The sequence below is a fragment of the Marmota flaviventris genome, chromosome 5, assembly GCF_047511675.1.
Source record: "Marmota flaviventris isolate mMarFla1 chromosome 5, mMarFla1.hap1, whole genome shotgun sequence".
Lineage (NCBI taxonomy): Eukaryota > Metazoa > Chordata > Mammalia > Rodentia > Sciuridae > Marmota > Marmota flaviventris.
The window spans coordinates 53,034,302-53,056,964 of record NC_092502.1 but is presented as its reverse complement, the minus strand read 5'-3'; the positions used below and the strand labels follow the sequence as shown (position 1 = coordinate 53,056,964).

The following is a 22,663-nucleotide window of genomic DNA, read 5'->3' as shown; positions in this document are numbered from 1 at the left end:
TAAAAAAAATCCCACAACTATGTAATTCTTTGCTTCTTTTTTTCTTCATTTATCCACTCATCCCTAAAGGCAACCATTATGGCACATTGTGGGAAAATAAAACAACAATTTATCTTAATTGGTTCACTCTTAAAATTTTCAACTTGTTTTTCTAATAGTTTATATAGAATAGTATTTTTTAGTCAAATGAGGTCCTATTAAGTGGCAATGGTTATGTGCAATGACTTCTTAGCAAAAAGTAACCACTCTTATTCCACTATTTAATACTTGAAAAACACTGTTTATGTAATTAAAACCGTCTTTTAATTTTTCTTAGACAATATATTCATTTTTATTTAAAAGTTAATAAATAACAAGACATTTATAAAATGACTATATACTGTGCTGGCTGGCTGCCAGAAAGTTCAAAGATTAATTTGTCACCTATCTTTAATGAACTGTTCAAGATTTTAGGAAAAAATTGTTTTACTTGGATTCATCCTACATTTCTTGACTATATTTTCCCTGCTAATTTCTTTATTGATATACATTTTCACTATTACATGTAGTTGCCTCAATCTTTTTCTTGAATGAAGTAGTATATAAATAATTTTTAAGCAATTTAAATCTACTTTAAATGTCTTTTAGACAATTCTACAATAATATAGCATTAAAAGTTATATAGCTCAGTTGATAGAGTGCTTGCTCAAGGTCCTGGGTTTAATCACCAGCACCACGGGGGGGAAAAAAAAAAGTTATATTTAAAAAACAGAAAGATGGGGCTAGGAATATTGCTTAGTGGTAGAGTGCATGCCTAGCATGTACAAGGTCCTGGGTTCAATCTCTTGCCACAAACAAAATAATACATAAAAGTTTTCTTTTTTAGGTAAAGAACAAAAACAAAATAAAAAAATTAAAAAGCAAGAAATAACCAAATCATTATCCTATTGAAATAATCAAATTGAAAGTAGGAGGCAAAATAGAATTGTGGTTAAGAGTATAAGTTGAAAAATAAGAAGAAAATTCAGCTCTGCCATGTTATATGACTTTTGGCATGTAGGATAACCTTGATTAATCTTAGTTTCCTAAGTTCCTTAGTTCAGAATATCTGGAGGGTTTTAGAGACTACAAAGTCCCTACAATAATATTAAACTGCTTGTCTTTTGTTGTTCTTTAATGAGTGTCCAGAATGGAATTTTATAAAGGTTAGCTAATGTGTTATATCACAATAAATGAGTATAGAAGCACAGAAGAACAAAGCTATTTTTCTATTAAGGTAGAAATTAGAATTTACAAAATGTTTTTAAATTTTTTGTCTTATTAAATGTTTTTGTCATAAAATTTCTTTCACAAATTTTGTGTAACATAAAGTAAGTTTATTACTTTTAAATAAATAAGATTAAATAATTTTTTCAAATACAGTAAGTGTCAACAGATGTAGCCCACATAAGCAAACACTCTCTTAAGACTCTTTAATAAATTTTAAGAATGTAGGGCCCTAGGAATGCAGCTCAGTAATAAAGTGCTTGCTTAATATACACAAGGCCCTGGGTTCAATCCCCAGCACTGAAGAGAGAAAGGAAGAGAAAAGAAGAGAAAGGAAAGAAAGCAAGCAAACAAGCAAGAAAGAAAGAAAAAGGAAATAAAGGGTTCTTGAGACCAAAAAGTTGAAGAACTACTCAACTAGGTTTACGAATTTTAAAAGAGAGAAAATATATTACAAACTCATCAGGTTTCAAATGAATGATATCAATAAAACTGCTTTCAGGGCTGGGGCTGTGGCTCAGAGGCAGAGTGCTTGCCTCGCATGCATGAGGTCCCGGGTTCGGTACCCAGCACCACATAAAAATAAACAAATAAAAATAAAGATGTGTCCATCTACAACTAAAAAATAGTAATAACCTTTTTTAAAAAACATGCTTTTCAAATCAAATGTTTAAAAAAGTAAAAACCAATAATTTAAAAAATCAGTAAAATTCATTTCAAATATTTTTCAGAGTAATCATCTCAAGTATAAAGAAAAGTTGAAGTAAGAAAAAAAACAAGGACTGAAAAAAGACTGGATAATACTTAAAAAATATTCTTTTAATATTTTTTTAATTGTCAGTGGACCTTTATTTTATTTATTTATATGCAGTGCTGAGAATCAAACCCAGAGTCTCACACATATTATACAAGCACTGCACCACTGAGCCACAACCCCAGTCCAATACTAAAAAATTTTAAGAAATGGAGGTTTTCCTCTTCTTTTTAAATTTTCTTAACTAAATATTACTGGTATAAGTAGAATAGTTTTTAAATATTAAATTGAGGTATAAAATAAACTAAGATAAGTTTAAATAGTTTTTATATAAGCAAGGCTAACTCAAATGTTCTTTTTGGACAATATAAAGCTAAGATCCAAATACCTCCACCTCTTTGAAAATTGTTAATATATTAATAACATTAAGTATTCTGAGTGTGACTCAGTAAAATGGTATTCTACTTCCCCTAAAAGGTTATAGTTTGTAACTGCTTTCAACTTGGTAAATTTTAACCCAATATTCAAAACCTGAACCCGTAGGTGTTAGAAAATAAAACTACTAGCTATATATTCTTATATAATAAGAATAATTCTTATATAATAATATTATATTCTTATATAATAAATGCACAATTATCATAATAGAACATTTAAATTACCATTATCTCTACAACTGAGATGGTGGTAATGAATGATTCTGGAATGCATAAATGTATACAGTTAAAAGGGATTTTTTTTTTTTTTTTTTTTTGCTTACTCATGCTTACCTACTATACTCTTCTCCGGGGCAGGTGGTACAATATAACCAACGTGTAAATACTTGCTTGCTAATTTGCTGTGCAAACCAAGAAAATCACTGAATCTTCTTTTAACTGAAAATTCACTCTTACTGAACATGGAAAGAGAAGTCTAAAAGTGAAGAAGAAGTATTTCAAATTTTGAACAGTACAGAATTATTCAGAATTTAACGCTATAAATAATTACGAACACACACACACACACACACACTGCTCTCCTTTGCAAAAGAACACAGAGTATCTAATGTGGTATATAGACTTCTAACAATTCAAAAAACAAAATAACAACAACAACAACAAAACTCAAATGATTGTTTCCGTTAATGAATTTTAAATCTTTACCTCTGGCACAGATCTCCTTCTAAGTTTCAGTCCAAATATTTCCAAAATGCCTAAGGGACACCTCCACTTAAATCTCATTGACATCTCAAACTCACTATATTTTCCCCTACTCAAACACAAGTTCCATAAAAAAAGAGCATTTGACTGTACTGTTAACTAATACTAATATACTTCTTGCTTGTAACAGAGGCTGACACCATAGTAAAGTACTTAATAAACATTTGTTTACTGAATTAACAAATCTTATCTCACACTCACTTTGTTCCTCCCTGTCTTTTTAGAGAGATCACTTTCACAATTACAAAGTTCCTCTACTTAGTAACTTAGGTATCCCTCTTCTTATTCCTTACATCTAGATCTAAGAAGCCATTTATTTTTCTCACTTCCAGAACCATTTCCTTGGTGTCAAGCATTATTTCTTATACCTGGGACTGCTGCAAAACACTCTGTTTTAAGATGTGATAATTTAATAATAGTAGTGGCCTCTTAACTGGCAATCCTGACCTCTACCTTGACCCTTCCAATTCATATTGAGGCCACAGAGATCTTTCTAAAACAAAAATCTAAGAGTGTTATACTCTTGCTTAAACCTCTATCATGGCTTTCCATTATACTTAAGATGAAACCCAAATTCCTATATGTGCTGCTCATAAAACATGAAAGCTCATGGCCAAACAATTCAATTATGAACCACTTCTTACAGATCCTAGAAAACACAATGCTTTCATTACTTAGATTTTTCACCGGCAAATTCCTATGCCTGCAACAAACATTCTACTACTTTCTTTTCATCTCCCACAAATCACTCCCCTCATATTTGTCTTGGTTTAGATATTAGTTTGCTCATAAGTTTTTCCTGACCCTTGGGTCTAGATTAATTCCCTTCCTGCATACTCAAACAGAACACTCAACCTATGAAATTACTTACAACTCACTGTAACAATTTCTTAGCAATTTTTATGTGAAGATAGCCTTTACAAAGACAGGGTTCATGTCAACCATAATCACGTCATATCCTCTACTATATATAGTAAGGGGTCAATATTTTATTAAAAGAGTCAAAGGCTTACCTTTGTTGTTACTCTATATGCCATGTAAGCATTCATGCCATCACCTATAAGTCAAATATTATTTTTAAAACCACGTGCTTAAAAACAGTACCATTTTAATACTGTAATGACATATTTAGTTAAAAGGGGGGGGGGATAACAGTCAAACTAATAAAAAAGAGGTACAAAATATAATTAATATTGACTCACCAACTTTTTCTGGATCCGACACACCGATTTCTATATCAAAAATATCTCCATTTGCTTCTTCTTCAATCTAGAAAAGAATAATTACTTTTTGTGTTGAAGAAGATTCCAATTTATATTATTGTCATAACACTAAGAACTATAATTTTTACCATATATGTTCTAGTAGGGTGTCATAAAATTATTTTACGAAGTCACTGAAAAAAAACACAATAAAAGCTTTCACATTTCCTGATTATATGAAGAAACAGAATAAAATATACAAATAACAGGATAAGGATTATTTGGAGAAGTAATGGAAAAATCTCGTGTCTTCAAAATTCCTCAGATGTAGAAAAAATATTTTCACTTTCTGTACAAAAACTGTGGAATATTTTTGGCCAATATACTGAATCTTTGTATTCATACTTTTAAAATTATTAACTCCTTATTTTTAATACCAGCATTTCTTCAAGTTAGAGCTGTTTCTAAATAATTAGGAGATAGTCATTACTTTCACCAGTAGAATCTTACATACTTGCAAAAAATTATTATACCTAAAAGCAACATTAGCACTATGATTTTTCTAAATACCAAGTGAAGACACATTCCTCTTGAAGCCAATAAAAGAACTATAAAGTTCAATTTTAAAAAGCAGTCAGTAGAATAAAATGATAACCCTATAAGACTGTAGAAAAGACCTTTTAAATGCTGTTAAAAAGCAACTGGATAGCAGTTCTGCAAGAAAGCTTTGTTATTATAAAAAAGCTCCAAGATTATTAACTTAGCAAAATTTTCAAGGCAATAGCAATCAATCTATCCATAAAAAAGTTGAGTTTTTCTAACTGAAATCTTTTCTTCAATGATTGCCTTTTTGTATACTTTTTAAAAATATTTTTTTAGATGTAGATGGACATAATACCTTTATTTTATTTATTTATCTTTATGATGTGCTGAGGATCAAACTCAGTGCTTCATATTGGATAGGCAAGCTAGTTACTGAGCTGTAACCCCAGCCCTCTTGTATGATTTTTTAAGTAAAACTTTTTTGAATTATAACACATACAGAAAAGTATATAAATTGGTACAGCTCAATATACTTTCATAAAGTGTATACATCTTTCTAAACTCAACCGAGGTCAGAAAACAACACTATTAATCAGTCCAGAAGGCCCTTTTACATTCTCCTACATTCATAATCTTTCCTTCGCCCTACCAATATAACCACTATCCTGACTTCTAACTCTGTTCACTAGCTTTTTTTTTTTAAAGTTCATTTCATGGAATCATGTATAAGTACTCATTTCTGTCTTATTTCCCTTAATACTATACTTGTTAGATCATTCACATTTTTGCTTGTGGGTATGTGGTTGTTACTTAATTGTGGTCATTTAAATGATCTATTTCTTTAAGAATGACTTTTTTTGGCTTTGTTTTTGGTGGGGATAGAATCAGGGGACACTCTATCATTGAGCTATATCCCCCGTCCTTTTTATTTTTGTATTTTTAAGATAGGATCTTGATAGGTTGACAAGCGAGGCTGGTCTCAAAGTTGTGATCCTCCTTCTTCAGTCTCTAGAGTAGCTGTGATTATAGGAGTGTGCCACCGTATCTGACCTATGTGGATGACTTTTAAATATGTAATTTTGCCACTTAAATAACCTCCACTCCATGATTTTTTTCCTTTTCCAAATGCATCTTAAAAATTATTGCCAAAACATGAGATTGTTTCTTCAATTGATTTATAGTCCTTCCTTTTAAAAATAAATGCTACATAACAACTTTTAAGTACCAACTTTATTTATTACATTCTTTTACAAATAAAATTCTCAAAATACCACTTTACTGTGATTAACAGTTTTCAAAGTACTTTCATATATTACCTGACCAACATAGGAGTCCTCAGAGGCACACATTATCATCATTAAGATCAGAAATGCCAGGACTGGAGTTGTAGCTCAGTGGTAGAAAATTTGCCTACCATATATATGGCACTGGGTTTGATCCTCAGCACCACATAGAAATACATAAAATAATAAACGTAATTGAGTCCATCTATAACTAAAAATATTTTTTAAAAAATCACAAATGACAAACTACTTAAGAAGGTTAAATAATATGCCCAAGTTACTGGGTTAAAAAGTGGTAGCGATAAAATCAGAATCAAGATCTTCCAATTTCTTTAATCCATATTCTTTTTCTAATAGGTTTAAAAGGCTTTGATTAGGAATGACTAATAGTACAGTGATATGATGTTAAGTGAGGAGCAAAAAAAAAAAAGGTACAATTTACATATTAATTTAGAATGTGAACACTTTTCTATACCTCCTCCCTGGATCTATCGAAGATCACAGGAGCAGACATACTCTTTGATTCAATTCTAGGAGCAATGAGTGCAGTAGGGGTGACAGGTGTGACTGCAGGAGAAGGTTCCGAGGAGAGTATTGGTTCCCTTTCTGGGCTGTCCAAAGAAACTTCTTCTGTGGCTTCTAAACACAAATTAAACAAGTTTAAGGAAACTGCAACAAACTTCCAAAACTATACGGCAGTTAATGAATCATGAATAATATTATATACTACCCACAAATATCCAAATAACATAATTTTAAAATTGTCATGATGAAAGAATTTTCTGAATTTAGTTGTTTATCATATCTTTAAAAACAAACAGGAATTTTGTTGGTTTCAGGAAGAATTGTTTTAAGTCAGCTTAAATGACTATACTACTGGAAATTATCTGTACTACTAGATGTGGAAAGCAAAGATGTGGGCAATTCCACATTCATTTGTGTTTGATTTTATAATATATCTTATGCTTACAGTAACTTACCTCTCAAACATTTTATTCAGACTAATATTATGATTATTTTATAAAAAGGAACACAAATTTTAGGGCACAAGGCTGCCCAGAACTATACCAACTGGGATTAAAAATTTGTTACGGAAAAGTCACAAAATTAGTAACCTAAAGCAATTAATTGCCAAAGATTACAGGGTATTAAATGAACACACATATATGACGCAAAGCAAACAGGTATTTAGGTTTTAATTAAAAATGCTCATTCACTTGAAACAAAAATCTAAAATATATTTAAAATCAAACCATATCAATAAGCTGATGTCTATAGGCTATGTAATATTGTGCTAAATGCAATGGAGAAACACAAAGAAATGGAAAATATCATACCTGCCCTCAGGGAGTTTATAATCTAGTTGGGAAAACAAGACATGTGGAATGTTAAATAATAATAAGAGACTTACGAGAACAATAAGAATATTACAGGACATTTATTGCTATACCAACTATAGAACAAACACTACAATTTCAGTAGAGACAGAAGACAATACTTCAGGCTGAGGAAATCTGGAAATAATTTGTAAAACTGATCTGAGGAAATTGAGATAGGCACAGAAAAAAATGAGAGAAAATTCCAAGAAAATGGAATAATAGCATAAGCAAAAAGCAGAGTAAGGAAAGTAAAAATTACAGTGACCATAATGTAAACCACAGTTGCACTGGTCTGCAGAACTGATACCAGGAAAAGGAAAGCAAGATTATAAGGGAAACTCATGACCAGACCAGTGATTTCTTTTTTTAACCTTTATTTTATTTATTTATTTTTATGTGGTGCTGAGGATAGAACCCAGGGCCTCTCACATGCTAGGCGAGTGCTCTACCACTGAGCCACAAACCCAGCCCCCAGACCAGTGATTTCTAACCTGAGATTCTTATATCCTACAGGTTTAGAAAGGTAGTAATTGTAGTCAATGTGCCATTTTAATTTTAATACCTCAAATGCCTGAAAAAAGGTTGTACAGGTTGACAATGTTATCAAGTTATTCTTATTGGCTACCTAATGTTGATATAATCATTGTTATGGATCCCTTTATATTTTTATATTAAAAGAAAAAATAATAACTAAAATTTTTAAAACTGTGGTAATAAGAGGAAGAATGGACTACACATGATATAGACTATAGAAGATTCAATAAAACAGAAAGCTTTTATATAATTTCAGGTTATGAATATTGCTGGCATTTATTATTATTTTTTAAGAAATGAAAATAATGAGCAATATGAGAAAGTAAAAAACAAAATCAGTACATTGAAGCTAGAAGGTGTTAAGATATTTAATCTACAAACAATGAGCAAAACAACAAACACCAAAACAAACTGCAAACAAAACAAAAAACTCCAAAAGTATCTGAAGAGGCATGGTTACTGCAACAGACTCATATATAAAACAAAACAAAGACCCCACCCCACCCCCCGCAAAAAAAAAAAACCCTCTATGAAATAGTAACTTTATTAGACATCAGTACAGATAAAGTCATTTCAATTTTTTAATTACATTTTATTTCATTGACACTGGGTTTGGTATTCTTTGCACTAACAGGCTATTTCATAAATGCTAGCAGATTACAAAATAAATAAAGCTAAATATTGATTTATGTAGATAATATGGAAAGTGAAACCAAAAAAAAAGTAAACAGATTTAGATTTAGCAAAGTAATATAAAGTCTGTTTTAAATCGCTTTCATGACTTCTTTTAGATTTGACATTAATATACCAGAAATTCACAAGGCTTAATTTAAACCAGACCTAAAGGTTCAAGGCCATGTCCTGTGGGCATTAACTACAAAGATTGACTTTTCCTTAGAGACATACTTTGAGAACAAATATAAATTGACTATGTCAATGTCAGCTAATTAATACTTCACTCATATAGATTCCAGAGAATATTTTTTAAAAAGGAATATTCGTTATCCTTATAAATTGGCATGACCTGTTGAACAGCACAAGTGAAATAAGCTTGATCATGTGGCAGAAACAAGTTCTAAAAGTCTAGGGCAATTTCAGTATTGGCAAGTTGTTCACCCTCATTTATTCCCCTAGGGCAGTTTCCTAAAGGATGTTCAATTAAGCACTGGTGTAGGATGTAACAAATGAAGGAAAAGCATTTGGTGAACATTGTCTACGAACACTAAAGACTTTAACACCCATTATTTGAAATGCTACCTAAAACTTAGCACACGTAACAGTATGATCTAATTTCTTTAAGGCTTTAAATCAAAATGGCTAGGTTGCTAGAGCAAGATCTATAATCTACTCACTGATATAGGAAAAACAAGCATATGTTCTCATTACTGGAAAAGTTTTCACCATCCTGATAACACATGCTACTCTCTATTCTGGTTTTCTAGAACCATTTATCCATGGAAGAAGTGATATACCTGCTTAAACTGCATTATAATAAGAATAGTATAATATTAAATCATTTACATAAAAATATTTAGTTTAGGCCTTTGATCACCTAATGTTATTATGCAACATAGGTGAGTTTAAAATAAAAGATGAAGCATAGAAAGTATATTTGAAGGTTAACAAAAAACACAGATTACTACATTTATTGTTCTTTAATTGTTTCTCCTTTTTATTTTAAAACAAATATTGACAATTACTATATTTGAATCAGAGTATTTAGTATAGTCTTCAAGGTAAAGTAAAAGAGTGTAAACATTTCCAAATTGAGCTATGTAGGCAAATATCATTGTATTGTTCTCGCACCTAGAAAACTGATCAGTTATGCATGCTATTTAAAAAACAACAACTTTTCCTTGCACAGGTATACATACACAAAGTTGTTGTTGTTATAAAGTTTCAGTAATCTCATTTATTCTGAGACTGGTTAAAAAGTTTAATATAATGAATAATACAAAAAAACTCTATGCATTAACCTACACTGTCAAGAGGAATAAATTAAATTCTAGATTCAGAACTGCTTAGTAGAGAAAGGATTTTTGTCATCTCAGCTTAAAATGCAAATGCCATGAAAGTGCTTTTGATAATTGTCTGAAAAAAATTCTACTAAATGGAATAAAAAAGAACACTGAAATACTATAATTCTCACTAACTATGATTAGATTCTAAGTTGTTAGAAGACTTTGGGGTAAAAAAATAAGATACGTGGTATCAAAATTTTCTTTTTTAAAATTTGTTCTGATTAATAAATGACAGTAGAATGCATTTTGACACACTGCACACAAATGGAGCACAGCCTCTCATTCCTCTGACTGTACATGGTGCAGAGAGTCACACCAGTAATGTAATCATACATGTATATAGGCATGTATATAGGGTAATAATGTCTGTCTCTACTGTGGTATCATAATTTTCTAATATAGCAACCTACAGGAATTCATCTGTGGTAAAACTTTTCATTGAACTAATCAAGCTGGAAATTATACAGACCTTAGTGATGAAGAACTGTGACTTCAAACATATTTGTACAAAAAATAACAGTGGTTTGAATATGGGACCACTTTAAAAGTTGAACACATATTATTAAAGTTTAAAGGAAAGCCAGTTCAACTAATTGTTAATATTTTAATCTGTGGGGCTGGGGATGTGGCTCAAGCGGTAGCACGCTCGCCTGGCATACGTGTGGCCCGGGTTCGATCCTCAGCACCACATACAAACAAAGATGTTGTGTCTGCCGAAAACTTAAAAAATAAATAAATAAATATTAAAAATTCTCTCTCTCAAAAAAATACATATTTTAATTTGTTTCAATAACCTTAAGATTTTGCTTTTTTAATATTAAAACATTAATTTGTAACTAAATTTTAGCCAAGGCATAGTTGTTTTTGAAGAGTCCAATGCTTTTTTTTTCCCCAGTTAGGATAAGTACACCAAATTTTGCCTCTATATGTACAATAAATTCCTCCAATATCAATTATTCACCTAAAAGTAAGCCAAAATAAAATAGGAAGTATAGCAACTTATTAAAATAAAAGATTCCAAATATAAATAAAATATAAGGTGACTTTGCAATCCATAGTTTAATTCTGCTTTGTGACAACTTGTTAATAAAAAAAAAAATAGAATCGATGCTACTTTTTGAAATTTGAATACCACAATCATTAGTCTTTTGAATTTAAGGACTGACTAAAACAATAAATTATAGCATGAAATTAATTTCCAAATTCTTAAAACTAAGAAAGGATATCAGTTTTGCTTCTCTAATCAGTCCATATATTTCACAGAATAATCTAATAGGAAATTCCCCTTAAGTTGTTATAAGAAGAGCTAAAACTAATACACAGAGTTTATGTTTTGCTTTAGAGAATATTTTATCATAGAATATCTAACTAACTACTGTTAAACAAATAAAAAGATATGATAATTACCTGCAAAAAGATCTTCTCTGTCATCATCTAGTACAACTTCTGCAGGTTTTGGGCCATTAGAGTTTGCACTGATATCTTCTGCAGGAAGACTAGCTGGTTCTGGAGAAGATGGGCTCGACTATTAAAAAGAAAAATAATTGATAAGAGATTGGGTGTTTATAACTGTTGTAATTATGTCCTATACACTAGAGAAACAGAATGTCCTCTCATTAAGAACGACTATTTTCTCCTGTCAAGAATAAACCCAAAACATACTTTTAATTAACTCTACTCCTTTCTTAACCAAAATTCACTTCAGATTTTAAAAAGAAACCCTTTGCAGCCATTCCCTTAGAGGCACTAATTTATCACACTGAGTTATGATTAACAAAAACCAAATTTAACGCTTCCATCATCATAGACAACAGAATCAAAATCAGGCAAGTCCCTTGATTTTTTAAAAAAAAATTTATTATTTTATTTTCTTACACAAATGGAGCACAACTTTTCATTTCTCCAGTTGTACATGATGTAGAGTCACACCATTTGTGCAATCACACCCATACACAGGGGTAATAATGTCCATTTCATTCCACCATCTCCCCGCCACACAACCCCCCACACCTCTGCCCAATCCAAAGTTCCTCCATTCTTTGCTTGTCACCCACCCCCATTATGGATCAGAATCCACTATCAGAGAAAACATTTGTCCCTTGATTTTTAAGAATCCATGCTTTTGAGCCAAGTGGGGTGGCACACACATGTAATTCTAGCAGCTAGGGAGGCTGAGGCAGGAGGAACATGAGTTCAAGCCAGCCTAGCAATTTAGTGAGGTCCTAAGCAACTCACCAAGACCCTGCATCTGAATAACATATAAAAAAGGGCTGGGAATGTGGCTCAGTGATTAAGTGGCCCTGGATTTAATTCTTCTGTACCACTCCCCAATCCCCCCCCAACAACAAAAGAATATATACTTTTGTTTCTGCTATGATCATGTTTGTTTCTCTGGTGGTGGAAAATATACCCAAACATCAAAATTCCATGCAACTCAACAGATGTAAAAAACATTACATGTGCAGGAAGTTCAAAGCACTACTTATTCTAAGAGGAAGGCGTAATACTAGTTAAGTTTATTATTTTTTTAACCTATTTATTTATTTACTTTTGCATTACAATTCTTAATACACCTTTATACTACAATTTATCATATCTCTGATTATATATAGTATGTTGGCACCAAATTCACATCTTCATACATGTATTTTGTATAATGATAAGGGTCTCCTTTCACCATCCATGCTATTCCCCTTCTCCCTCCCTTTCGCTCCCACCCCTATTCCCTATCAAGAGGTAATCTTCCTCCCTTGCTCACCCTCCCTACTAGTTGAATTTAAATGCCAATTTTCTAAGGTTTCTAGAGTTTCAAACTAAAAAATAGGCCCTCAGTCAAAACCCAAAACATTTACATTTCACTTAAGCTAAACACTACTTTTGTACTTCTTGGTTTTTTTGTTTTATTTTGTTTTTGGTACTGGGAATTGATCCTGGAGGCACTTAACCACTGAACCACGTCCCCAGCCCCTTTTTTGTATTTTATTTGAGTTGCTTAGGGCCTCACTAAGTCGCTGAGTCTGGCTTTGAATTTGCAATCCTCCTGCCTCAGCCTCCAGAGCCACTGGGATTATAGGCAAGAGCCACTGAGCCCAGCCTGTACTTCTTGATCTTAAGTATATTGACCAACACAATTACTACAGCACAACTTTTAATTTTATCAGTTTTCCTTGTAATAGTTAAAACCAACAGTCTTAAAAAATTAAAGCTTTCTAAAACAATTTTATAAAAGTATGACACAAAAGAGAAATTTTTATATATCAAAAGTGTTGAGCTAGAGATTTTCAAAACCTCAAAACAAGAATTCAGATCAAGAAAGAACACTACCATCAAGCCCAGAGACTCCACTCATCCTCCTTTTCCAATATTTACCATGGAGGCTTCTACCAGTATGGATTAGTTTTTCATGTTTTTGCTCTTCATATAATGGAACCATATAAAATGTACTATTATTTGGTTTTGTTCTTAACGTTATTTCCTATATGAAATTTTTCTATATCATTCTGTATAGTAGTAGAGCAGTGATTCTCATTGTTGTGTAAAATCCCTTTATGTAACTGTAATCAACACACTCTATTACTAATGGAAAATTGGGTGGTTATCAGGTGTGTGTGTGTATTTTAGTGAACATACGAACAAATTTATCTGGCACATAACTAGAAGGGAACAATTGGACCATAGTGTAGACATTAGGTAGATGAATGGTCAGCTTAAGAAGCTATTACTAAACAATCTTTTAAGGTGGTAGTATAAATTTGTAGTCTCACGAGAGAAATATAAAAAGTTGTTGTTCCACATTCTTGTCAACACTTCGATATATTCTACCTTTATCAGTTTAGCTACTCTGGAGGGTACAGAGTATATACCAGTGTGGTGTGAATTTGTATTTCCCTGATGATAATGATGCTGAACAAATTTTATGTGTCTAATAACCATTTGGATAACTTTGTTTTGAAGGATTTCTCCAAGTATTTTGCCAATTTTTCTATAGTTCTTGTTGGTTTGTAGTTCTTTATATATTCTGGTTACAAGTTCTTTGTCAGATGTTATCACAAGTATTTTCACCAGTCTGTAGCTTACCTTTTTACTCCCCCGCAACCCCAGTACCAGGGACTGTGCCCAGGAACATTCTACCTCTGAGCTACATCTCCAGCCCCATCACTTAAGTTTTAAAACTTTTTTGAGACATGGTCTTGCTAAGTTCCCCCAACAGGACTCAAACTGGCAATCCTCCTGCCTCATGTCCCAAGTACTGGGATTACAAGACTTTGCTGCCATGCCTAGATACTTTCCTATATGCTTTTTTCCCCCTTTTAAAAACTTGTCCCCCTATTTTTTTAATGATAGACTTTAAAATATAAGTTCTTAATTTAGTAAGAGTACATCATTAATAAAAAATATAATTAGTAAACTTTTGTAGGATCAATAAACATTTTTCTTCTTTATTTTCAGTGCCAGAGACTGAACCCAGCACTTAATGCATGCTAGGCAAATGCTCTACCACTAAGCTACAACCACGAGTCTCCCAATTAACAAATGTCTTCAACAACTTTTTAAGTAAATAATGGAAGTGAAATATGCTAGTCCGAAAAAAAACAAAGGCCAAATGTTCTCTCTGATATGTGATGGTAACATACAATGTGACATACAATTAGACAGAAGGGAATGAAGGGGAGGGAGGGGGTATGGTACGAGAATAGGAAAGACAGAATGAATCAGACAGTACTTTCTTATGTTTATATATGAATACATAGCCAGTGAAACTCTACATCATGTGCAACCACAAGAATGAAATTCTAGGGCTGGGATTGTGTGGCTCAACGGTAGAGTATTCACCTTGCATGTGCGAGACCCTGGGTTTGATCTTCAGCACCTCATAAAAATAAATAAATAAAATAAAGGTATTGTGTCCAACTACAACTAAAAAATGAAATATTTAGGTTTAACTCTAACAAAATATAAACAAGATCTTTAAAAGGACAACTAAAAACGTCTGAAGAAAAAAAAACAGAGCACTAAATATATGGAGAGATATTCCATGTGCAAAGAGAAAAACCCAATATTGTCAAGATGTCAGTTCTTCCTAACTTGATCTAAAGTTCAATGTCATGACAAACAACATTCTGGCAAGTTATTTGTGGCTATTAACAACTGTTCAAAAGTTTGTATGAAAAGGCAAAATCCCAGCATGGCTAACTTAGTATTAAAGAAAAACAAAGCTGGAGGATTGACGCTACCTGACTTAATATAAAGTTACAGTAATTGAGACAGCGTTATTAATAAAAGAAGAGAAACAGAACAGAAAGCCCAAAAAGAGCCCCGTTAAGTACAGCCAAGAGATCTTTAACACGTGAGCAAAGGTAATACAAAGGAGAAAAAAATAGTCTTTTCAACAAATAGTCTGGAGTAACTGCACATTCACATATAAATATGAATCTAGAAACAGACATTATACCTTTCACAAAAGTTAACTCAAAATGGATCACATATCTAAATATAAAACAAAAATTATAAAGGCACAGTCCACAAAAGAAGGAACTGATAAGATGGACTTTATTACAACTAAAAATGTTGCTATGTGAAAGATACTGTCAAGACAATAAAAAGACAAACCACAGACTAGGAGAAAATACATACAAAAGACACGTGATAATGAATACTTATCCAACACTCTTAAAACTACACAATAACATTTAACAGCTCAATGAAAAAATGGGCTAAAGATCTGAATATATACCTCACCAAGGAAGATACAGAAATGGCATTAAGCATATGAAAAAATAGCACTAAACTCCTAGAATAATGGCCAAAATCCAGAACACTGCAACTATTAATACTCATGAAAATGTGGAGCAACAGAATCCTCATTCAATGTTGGTGGGGATGCAAAATGGTACGGCCAATTTAGAAGACAATTTGGCAGCTTTTTTTTTTTTTTAATTTTTAATTTTTTAGTTGTAGATAGACACACAATATCTTTATTTATTTTTATGTGGTGCTGAGGATCAAACCCAGTGCTTCTTCACACATATGAGGCAAGCATTTTACCACTGAGCTACAACCCTAGCCCTTGGCAGCTTCTTAAAAAGCTAAACATACTCTAATCATGAAATTCTACTCCTTAGTAACTACCCTAAGGAGTTGAAAATACGTCCATATAACCACCTATACACGATGTTTACAGCAGTTTGACCTATAACGGCCCAAACACTTGAAAGGTGAATGGATTAAAAAAAAAAAAAGCTATAGTACATCAAGACAATATTATTTAGTGCTAATAAGAAATGTGCTGTCCAGTTATGAAAAGACATGATAAGATAATAAAAAAAAAATCAAAATTTGTGATCTTGTGTGTGTTTAGACAGATGCAAGTATGTATATATACATTAAACATTTTAATTGTATGTAAGGATATTTATTGAGTATGCTAAAAATACCTATCTATTTAATGATAGAAAGGTTTAAAAATTAAATTCTATAAATTTATGAAATGTTTTTGGGACATTTTAAAATTCAGTGTTACAAGCACTAATTCACAACATACAAAAATGCTTATATTTTAAGGTTAAATAAGGAAAAGTACATTATTATATATATCAAAATCATTCCCAATTTTGCATAAAAATGTATGCGATGAAAAATGTTAGAAGATGACAGTGTCTGTGTGTATTTTTTTTCTTTAATAGCACTGGAAACTGAACCCAAGGGTGCTTTATCCCCACTGAGCTATATCCCTGGACTTTTTTGTTTTTATTTTGAGACAAGGTCTCAAAATAAAATACTGAGGGTCTTGTTAAATTGTTGATTGAGCCTGGCCTTGAACTTGCAATCCTCCTGCCTAAACCTTCTGAGCTGATGGGATTACAGGCATGCCTAGCTGGAAAAGTGTTAACAGTAAGCACCTGAAATTGTTTGATGGGGTAATATTCTTTGTATCTTTATTTTCTAAGAATTGAAATAAAGAATTATGAGAGTTTAGATGGTGAAAGGTCTTGTAAAGCATGCTAAAAATTTTGAACTTTACTGTGAAAGCAATGAGGAAACAAAAAAGGCTTTATAGGATTTTAGGAAATAATATCTGACTTTAAAATGTGCTGAGATTAGAATGGAAGCCAGCAAATGTGTGAGAATAAGAGCATATTAACAAGCTATAAATCTAGTTAAAAGTGTGTAGGAATAGTAGTGGGGATAGATTTGAGAGCTGTGAATTAGAGCTTCACAAATATAGTGAAATTAAAACAAATCAAAGAAATGCACTTTGTCCATGAGGCTGAACAAACCAGCAAGTTTTACTTAAATCCCCCAAAATCAAGTTTAGTTTTTTACTTATTGAGGAAAATGAAAAAAAAAAAAAATCCCCGAAGTTCAACTCTCATCTTTACATTGTATAAAACAGCCTGATGTGAAGTATCCACTTCCTTCTGGTTACCACATCAAAAGAGGAGCACAAAGAATATGGATATTATAGATATTAGCTCATGATGCTTCTACAAAAAGTGTGTACTATATTTAATCAGCATTAATATTTATATATCACTGTGTCAAGTCTATTAGATATAGTGACTCTTTAATTGTTCATTTAGAAGCTTTTCTAAGAATGAGATTGATGCTTTTTATCCATCTCTAATTGTATAAACATAATTCCTGGAGTGTTAACTTCCTACTACATATACCCTAGTATTCTGACAACAAAAGTATTTGTTTAAATAGTCAAGTTGTTTGGTATTCCCCAAAACATTTTTCTCTTGTGCCATATTCTACTCACATCAAACAAGATACTATGAAAATTTTTTAATTTGCATTTCTACAGATACCAACTCTCAGTTAAACAGATCTTGACAAACAGGATTACAGAGTATCAACAACTTCTTTTGCTATTCTTGTGACTTAAAATTCACTACATAAAGGTTGTGATCTTGGCAAATGTAATGATTATCTCCCTTCTTTGGCTTCCTGATCTTGAATCCCACTGATTCTGTAACTACATCTATTTTCCATCTCTATGGCCACTGTTTGAGCTTTACTATACTATGCCTGAACTACTTTGAAGAGTTCTCTGTGGAATTTTGTTCACACACCAGTCCATCCTTTAAACTTGGTTTATTAAAAAAGAAAAAATTCAGTTGAAATCACTATATCAGTGTTTTCTATTATTACTGTCCCACTTCATTCCACCTTATCTCAATTAAGAAATGTGTAGTAAATATTTGCCATTTTGGTCAATAGCATCCAAACAACTTTCCTATTTTGGAGGCTCTCAATATCGGTAATAGGTAAGACAGCAGAGCTGGATCAGTGAGAGACTATTCATGGTGGCTTCCAAAAGTAAAGAGCTCACTGCAACATGTCCAGGTCTAGCAGAATTCTTAAGTACAGAATCAAGTGTCACTGTCCTGTAATGACAGTACAAGAAGTGGCAAGCAGAGCAGATTACTCATATGGAAGGATCTTGGCTACTTCTCTTGATTTCTACACCTTATTTTCCAGATTTCTTATTTATTCTACTAATTCCATGAGATTTTTCTAACACATCCCTCTTTCTCTTTAATAAACTATCTATCAAGAGTCAGGCACAGTGGTGCATGCCTGTAATCCTAGCAAATTGGGAGGTGAAGGCAGGAGGATCACAAAAAAGTTCAAGCTCTGAAATACTAATTACAGCAATGCATAATATTTTCAATGAAATAATATCAGAAAAATTTTCAGACCTTAAGAATGAAATGGAGGGCTGGGGTTGTGGCTCAGTGGTAGAGTACTTGCCTAGCACGTATAAGGCCCTGGGTACGATCCTCAGCACTACATAAAAATAAATAAATAAAATAAAGGTATTGTGTCCAACTACAACTAAAAAAAAAAATGAAATGGCAATTCAAATACAGGAGACATACAGGACTCCATATATACAAAATTATAACAAATCCATGCCAAGACACATTGTTATGAAAATGCCTAGCATACAAAATACATATAGAATCAATAAAGTTGCTAGAGAAATACAACGGGTCACATTTAGAGGTAAACCAAAAATGGATCTCAACTGATTTTTCAACCCAGACCCTAAAAGCTAGGATGTCTTGGAATAATAAATACCAAGGCTTGAAAGAAAATGGATGTCAACCAAGAATACTATACCAAGAAAAATTAAGCTTCAGAATTAAAGATGAAATAAAAACCTTCCCGGATAAACAAAAGCTAAAATAATTCACAACTAGAAAGTCTGCACTATAAAATATACTCAACAAAATATTTCAAGAAGAAATGAAAAATAAAAACGAAAACCAACACAAGGAGGAACTACACTAGAAGAATAGTCAACCAAGAGAATTGAATTCAACTTAAAAATCAGAAATAAATCAAAATAAAAGTAAATAAAAACTATGCCTCAGTAATAACATTCAATGTAAATGGTCTAAAGAAATAAATAAAAAAAAACACAAGCTAGCAGACTGTATTAAAAAACAAGACTCAGGCTGGGGTTGTGGCTCAGTGGTAGAGCACTTGCCTAGCATGTATGAGGCGCTGGATTTGACTATTAGCACCACATAGATATAAATAAAATAAAGGTCCATCAACAACTAAAATATATATATAATTAAAAAAAAAAAAGACCCAACATTAGGTCTCCAAGGCAAAGATAAGACCATCAAATTAGAGAACTTAGGAGAAATGAATAAATCCTATAAATACAAACTTACCAAGTCAAAATCACAATAAAACTAAAGACACACACACACACACACACAAACATGAAAAGTGATAGAAACAGTAATCAAAATCCTTCCAAAAAAGTAAAGCCCAGGAACACGAGGTATTCTACCACATGCTGGAAAAACAAAAAAGCAAACAACAACAAAACCAATAATGATACCAAGCCTTCTCAAATCCTTCAAAAAATTGATGGAGAAACACATTTTATAAGACCAGAACTACTCTTATAAAAAGCTAGAGAACACTGAAAGAAAATAAAATTAGAAGTCAACATCCCTGATGAACATGTAATCAAATTCCTCAACAATATTCCTCAACAAGTAATCTAAATTCATGAATATATTCAATAATTATATACCATGATAAAATCGAATTTATCCCTAGGGTCCAGGATTGTTCAACATATAATCAAGCCAATATTATGATACACCACACTAATAGAATGATGAACAATAATCATATGATCATCTTAATAAATGCTGAAAAGTGCATTTGACATAATTCATCATCCTTTTAGGATAAAAACTCACAACAAATTTGGTTTATAAGGAATACATCTCAACATAATAAAAGTCATCTGTCACAGATAAGCCCACAGCTAAATTATATTCAAAAATGAAAAGCTGAAAACTTTCCTAAAGACAAGGATACCCACCACTCTCACTACTTGTATTCAACATAGTATCTGAAGGTCTTTGAGAATTTAGGCACGAAAAAAGAAACAAAAGACAGACAAACTGGAAAGAAAAGAAAGAAGTTAAAATGTCTAAGATGGCATTATCTCATATACACAAAATCCTGAAGACTATTAGAAAATGTTAGATTAAATGAATTTAGTAAAGTTTCAGGGCACAAAATCAACAGACAAAAATAAGCAGCAGATATATGTTGGAAAATGGCAGACTGGAGTCACTGAGCACTTGTTCAACTTCTCCACAAGACAGAACCAAAACAACAGGAGTGTAGCTAGATGCTTGTTGAACTGGATGGACTTAGGAGAGCATTAGAAGAGAACAGTTGAGAGAGACCTGGAGAAATATATAGATTTGGGATAAGGAAAGAGTGCAAGGAAGAGTGCAAGAAAAAGTGCCCCACCACTGAACACAAGGTATCAAGGTAGGGGAAGGGGGACTAACTCTCAGTGAAAGAGAGAGGATCCCAGAGAACTCCACTAGCACAGAATTTGGCACCTTGCAGACACAGAGTCTAAACAAGTAAGAGACTTGGGAACTGCAGAGCAAACTGGCTCTGGAGAAGTTCTTTAAACTTATCAGAATAGTCTCATGAAGCTAAACTCAGGAGATAACTTGAGAAGGGTCTTATTGTCTGAATTTACTGGTGTGGGGATTGGAGACCCCTGACTTTTCTTTCTCTGGGACTCTGGACTTTACAAAAATTTCACTGCACTGACGGAGTAGGTGGCTGCCTTGTAAGACAGTATGATCCAAAGGAGAGACTTCAACACAAAGCCATTGAAAATTCTATGCCACAGGAAAAGAGACTGCAACATGGAGGAGAGCAGAAGTTGCTTCCCTTTGAAACTGGAAGTTCAGGGAACCAGCTAGCAATCTCGGGGAATGAAGAGTTCTATGTGAATTTTTTTGAGAATCAAGTATGAGAGTACTAATAATGTGGTAGGGACTATATGTATGCAATCTGACACCCTGCCTCTCAGCACAGATCTCTTTGTCTCCAGACCCTCTCACCACTTATAGGTGTGTCTAGGGATGTGCTGCCATTTCCCCCATCCTTAGAACATGTAGATCAAAAGTTTCTAGGCAGAAGTTTTACTTAGCATTCTGAGATGGCTCATTAATGTGTTGCAATCCAATATTTGCCCTGCACTATAGAGAGAATCTTTGCCTACTGATCTCTGCATTCCATGTTAGCACATTCTACTGTACAGCAGATGAGAGGAATTCCAGCTAGCTTTAGCCACAATTCAGCCCTGTTAAGCAGGACAACAGAAAGAACTGTCTGTGTGTGTGTGTGTGTGTGTGTGTGTGTGTGTGTGTGTGTATGACCACAAGACTTTACTATCCACAGGGTACAAAGCTTAAGAAACCCAAAGAGAAGATTTGATCAGCATAGGTTGTAATTATTCACTCTTCCCACCTCACTGAGGTACCATGATGGAGATAACAATTTACAATTTTACACTTTTATGTAAAAATGCTTTTTTTCCTTCTCTTCTTAACTTTTATTAGAGTTTTTCCCCCCCTTTCTTTCTTGTTTTCCCCCTTTTACTTTTCTCCTCTTTTCCTGTTTTTGAGGCAGCCAGGAAACACTTGTCCTGAGGATTTCAGATCCTTTTCCTGGCAAAGGAGGCACATCTGCCTAAGACACTGGCAACATAGTAATCTCCAGCCTGACCACTTTTCCCCAAGCTGACATTCCCACCCAGCATTTCTTCAGGCCACGCAAGTAGGCCAAAAACAGAAACAAAAACATCCTAGCAAACAAGATAGACAGGAAAGAACACATATGGGCTACACAAGTGTGGTGACAGGAATTGAATCCACATAGGCATCTTCTGAAGGCAACAGCTCCAATACATGGTCAGAAAGCAGTAGGTTCCAAGGGAACAGCAGAGATTTTAGCATTCTTTGTGCTGACCTAACATTGTGCCTTGTATCCTACACACTGTACTATAATGTAAATCATGTTTCAGTTAAGAACATAAAAGAAAACAATGCTGAAAGGTCGGGAGATAAGGCACACAGATGCTCAGGCACTCTCATCTCAAGTCAGGAGGGTGGGGTGGATACTTGGGTTCCTTTACATCTTATGCACAGTGC

General features: G+C 32.9%; 1 protein-coding gene across 1 annotated transcript in view; it reads right to left on the bottom strand.

Moving 5' to 3' along the window:
• Snx2 (sorting nexin 2) overlaps window positions 1-22,663 on the bottom strand; it is a 73,220-nt gene that overhangs the window by 23,699 nt on the left and 26,858 nt on the right. The window contains exons 2-6 of the mRNA XM_027949289.2: window positions 11,568-11,685; window positions 6,702-6,865; window positions 4,401-4,467; window positions 4,212-4,255; window positions 2,770-2,911 (exon numbers count right to left, since the gene is read on the bottom strand). Of these exons, the coding sequence (XP_027805090.1) occupies window positions 2,770-2,911; window positions 4,212-4,255; window positions 4,401-4,467; window positions 6,702-6,865; window positions 11,568-11,685 (535 nt within the window). The remainder of the gene's footprint in view (window positions 1-2,769; window positions 2,912-4,211; window positions 4,256-4,400; window positions 4,468-6,701; window positions 6,866-11,567; window positions 11,686-22,663) is intronic.